This window comes from Pteropus vampyrus, unplaced genomic scaffold (assembly GCF_000151845.1).
Source record: "Pteropus vampyrus isolate Shadow unplaced genomic scaffold, Pvam_2.0 Scaffold30, whole genome shotgun sequence".
In the NCBI taxonomy this organism is placed as follows: domain Eukaryota; kingdom Metazoa; phylum Chordata; class Mammalia; order Chiroptera; family Pteropodidae; genus Pteropus; species Pteropus vampyrus.
Window position 1 is genome coordinate 1,160,798 of NW_011888811.1, and position 3,792 is coordinate 1,164,589.

Below are 3,792 nucleotides of genomic sequence, written 5' to 3' on the forward strand. Positions count from 1 at the left end.
TGGCTCTGCACTGGTTGTCTGGGCTCAGCTGCTGCCGGCCCCCCTCACCGCTGTGCGATCTTGGACATATTACCTCACTTTCCAAGTTGGCCCGCCCTGTCTGTGAAAAGGAGAGGAATAACAATCGTACCGACCTCGCAAGGTCGTTGTGAACATTATATGCGATCACGATTATAAGCACTTAGCGCGAGTCCGGGCGTAGAAAGTGTGCTCAGTAAACCTGAGCGAGAATGAGGATGCGAGGATGCCGTCCCCATTCCACACGCCGGCTTCCCAAGAGGCCCCCGCGTTGCTCTGTTTTTGGGGAGGCTTCGGCCCCGGGTTCGGCTTCCCCCCGGAAGCCTCTGACTGGCCCTTTACGTGGGATGGGGCAGGAAGAGAAGCAGCGCCTCCGGCCGCTGGAGATGGGGCCTGGGGCTTGGGTGGTCGAGACGGTAAGAAGCGAGCAGAGCCCACAGCGGAGCCGGCGCCCGGTTGGCAGCAGCGCCCCCTCCGGGAGCCCAGGCCCCCTCCGCCATAGGCCCTGGTGGCAGCAGAGGAGGGGGAGGGTTTTCTCAGGCAGATGGTGAGCGGGTGGCGTGGCAGTGGAGGGCTCCTGTCATCACCCGCCCGGCATGGCACCCACAGGGCGCCCACACGGAGCCCACAGCCCAGGAGCAAATGCAGCAGACGCCTCCCCAGGCCCCACAGGACCTCCGAGGGACTGTGTGCCAAGTCTGGAGTGCAGCACTGGCCCGTGGGTCCCAGGACAGAAGCTGGGGCACGAGGCCAAGCATGGGGCCGCTCCCAGGAGTGTGGGGTTAATGCCACCGTGCTGCTCGGGCCCCTTGTCAGTGTCTGTGCCCTTGCTGTTCCTTCTGCTTAGCCCCGCCCCCTACCGCATAGTTGGGTCTTTATCAGCTCAAAGGACCCCTTTGGAGGGGCCTGGTCCCAAGGAACCCCGCCCCAATAAAACTTTATCACAGACCGAGCCAAGATGAATCTCTGGGGAGCTGTCACTTTACAGGGGTGAGGTCTGTTGGCCATACCCTACCCTACTTGTGGATTATATTTAAGCCTCAGCAGGGCTAATAATATCATCTGCCAGCACGTATAGAATGCCTACTGTGTGCCAGACATGTTACATGATGTTAAGCACGACTTCCTTCTGTGAAAGTTCTAGTTTAATTCCTGTAACACTCCGTGAGCTGGGCTTAGAGAGGTTAAAAGGCTTGTACAAGGTCATGACCGGTGAAGCCAGGTTTTCCTGCGTCCACAGCCCACGCTCCTGCCCTGCGGTTTAGAACAGACAGAGCGTGTGAACTCTGGGAGGCAGCGGAGCCGGAGCCCAGACTCCTGAATTCTCCACATTCCTCCCCTTCTCGCTCCGGAGTAACCAGAGGCCAGGGCTCCCTTTGGCTTTCTCAGAGTCACAGGGCAGGTTTGTCCCAGGGCCCCCCGCCGTCTCCCCAGCCTCATCCCGGAGGATGCTAGTTGCTCCCTGGGGTCTCTCGGGTCCTGGCAGCCACTGAAAGCCTCCTTAACTGGGCCGTTTTCCCTCTTGTCCTCAGGGCAAAGACTGCACCGTGCCCATCAACACCTGCATCCAGAACCCCTGCCAGCACGGAGGCACCTGCCACCTGAGCGAGAGCCACAAGGACAGGTTCAGGTAACAGCTCGCCCTGGGGCCCTCCCTTCCCCAGGGCTTCACGACAGCCCAGAGAAGCGTGGCTGTTGCCTGTGGGCCGAGCCCTTTGCGTGAGTGATTTCCAGCCCTTGCTGTAAGGGCTGCTGTTAACCCCGCGAGGCGTCGGGGGGAACCCTTGGCCCGAAGCTGGAGTTAGGAAGCGTCGGTGGGACGTTTCGGGTAATCGCGTCGTCGGTCCGCACGGCCGGGAGGACGGCAGGGGAGGCCGCAGCTGCCAGGACATCAGGGACGTCAGGGTGGCACGGTGACGCGATGGCTCAGAGGCCCCGCGGCCTGGCCGTGCCACCAGTTGTTTCTGTGCTAATAGGTGACGTTTATGACATGCTCATTACGTGCCAGGCGCCAGCTCGTCGTGTATGATCTCATTTAAATCCCCCCAGTAACCCTGTCTCCTGCAGGAAGGTACCACCCCCACCTGACAGATGAGGAAACCGAGGCTCAGAGATAGAGTTGCTCTAGGGCACATATCCTGACACCCCTTCCTGAGCCCTCCAACCCCGCCCCTCTCCTCCCTGCATTAGAAGCTCAAAGAAAGGGATGGATGATGGATGAGAAGACATGGGGCACATGTGATGGGATTTTAGCCGTAAAATGACATCCTGCCCTTGCGACAACACGGATGGACCTAGAGAGCATTATACTAAGTGAGATCAGTCAGAGAAAGACAAATACCATGTGATTTCACTTATACGTGAAATTTTAAAAAATCAAAAACAAACCAAACAAAAACAGACTCATTGAAACAAAGAGCAAACGAACGGTTGCCGGGTTGGGGATTCGAGGGCTGAGTGAAAAGGTGAAGGGGAACATAGCCAGTAATAGTGTAACACGCTATTGCACAGTGACAGATGGCTACTAGGCTCACTACGTTGTACACCTGAAACTAATATAATATTGTATGCCAACTATAATTTTTTTAAAAAAGAAAAGGGGTTAGAGGCCATTTGAGTTTTTCTCGTCCCTGTCTTGGGAGTGGGCCTTCAGGCCCCGTCCTGCCTCGCACCCCCCCAGCTGCTCCCAGCAGCCCTGTCTCCCCGGCCCAGACAAGAGCAGATTGGTGGGGACTGGCTCCTTTGCCCGCCTCCCAGTGAGCCAGTGGCTTAGGCAGTAAAAAAGTGGGTGCACGCGATGCTTAGCTGTGTGGACGTCTGAGAGCTCAGATTACAATTAACTTTTGAAGGCATTCTGGCCGGGAGCCGCCACGTGCTCTGTGAAAGAAATCAGATTCTGGGCTCTGGGTCTCCCCAGGGCACCCAGCCCACCCTCACATCCACCTGCCAAGCCAGCCCATCAAACTCCAGCTCTTGAAAAGTGAAATTCAAAGCAGAGTTTGTTTTCCTGCCTGAAGTGGGCCAACCACCCCCACCCTCCGACTGAGATCGGGAGTGAGGATAAACCGCAGGATGTCTCACGGGGTGGCCCCAGAGCCCCAGCCAAGAAACGCAGCTCCAGGGTCAAAGCCGCCTCTGCCCACCCGGCTGAGGGATGGGGTTGGCAAAGGGACGAGCGTCCCCCACAGGCCACTGTATTTTTTTCCTCTCAGCCGGCGGTGTGGTGTGAGAACAAGTATCCCCTTCCGATCCTCCGTCGTTGAGGAAATTCAGATGAACTGGAAATAGTTTTAGAATTTAATTTTCACGGAAAAGGGCCCAGGTCTACAGGGTCAGAGAAATCAGGTGGAGGATGAAGGCAACGAAGCCCACCCCCTAAGGACGGCGTAGCCTGTGTGGACTCCCTAAGGAGCAGGGAAGAACCCCCTCGCCAGGTCGGCACCTGAGAGGTTGGCACGTGGGGGGACAGCTGTCAGGGAAGCTTTGCTCCCTTCTTCCCACTGCGCCAGCTTCCTAGGGCCGCCCCACGATAGGACCGCAGACTGGTGGCTCGGACCGGCAGAAATGTATTCTCTCGCAGTCCTGGGAGCCAGAAGTCCAAGTCCAGGTGTCGGCGGGGCCGTCCTCCCCATGGACTCTGTGAGGTTGGCCCCTTCCTTGCCCCGTCCCAGCTTCTCGCGGCTGGTAACCCCTGGCGTTCCTTGCCTTGCAGCCGCACCCCTCCGACCTCTGCCGTTGCCCTCACGTGGATGGCGTTCACCCCGTGTCTCTCTC

General features: G+C 58.1%; 1 protein-coding gene across 1 annotated transcript in view; it reads left to right on the plus strand.

Annotated features, from left to right (window-relative positions):
• SLIT3 (slit guidance ligand 3) overlaps positions 1 to 3,792 on the plus strand; it is a 563,294-nt gene that overhangs the window by 533,734 nt on the left and 25,768 nt on the right. The window contains exon 27 of the mRNA XM_011356694.2: positions 1,551 to 1,648. Within this exon, the coding sequence (XP_011354996.1) occupies positions 1,551 to 1,648 (98 nt within the window). The remainder of the gene's footprint in view (positions 1 to 1,550; positions 1,649 to 3,792) is intronic.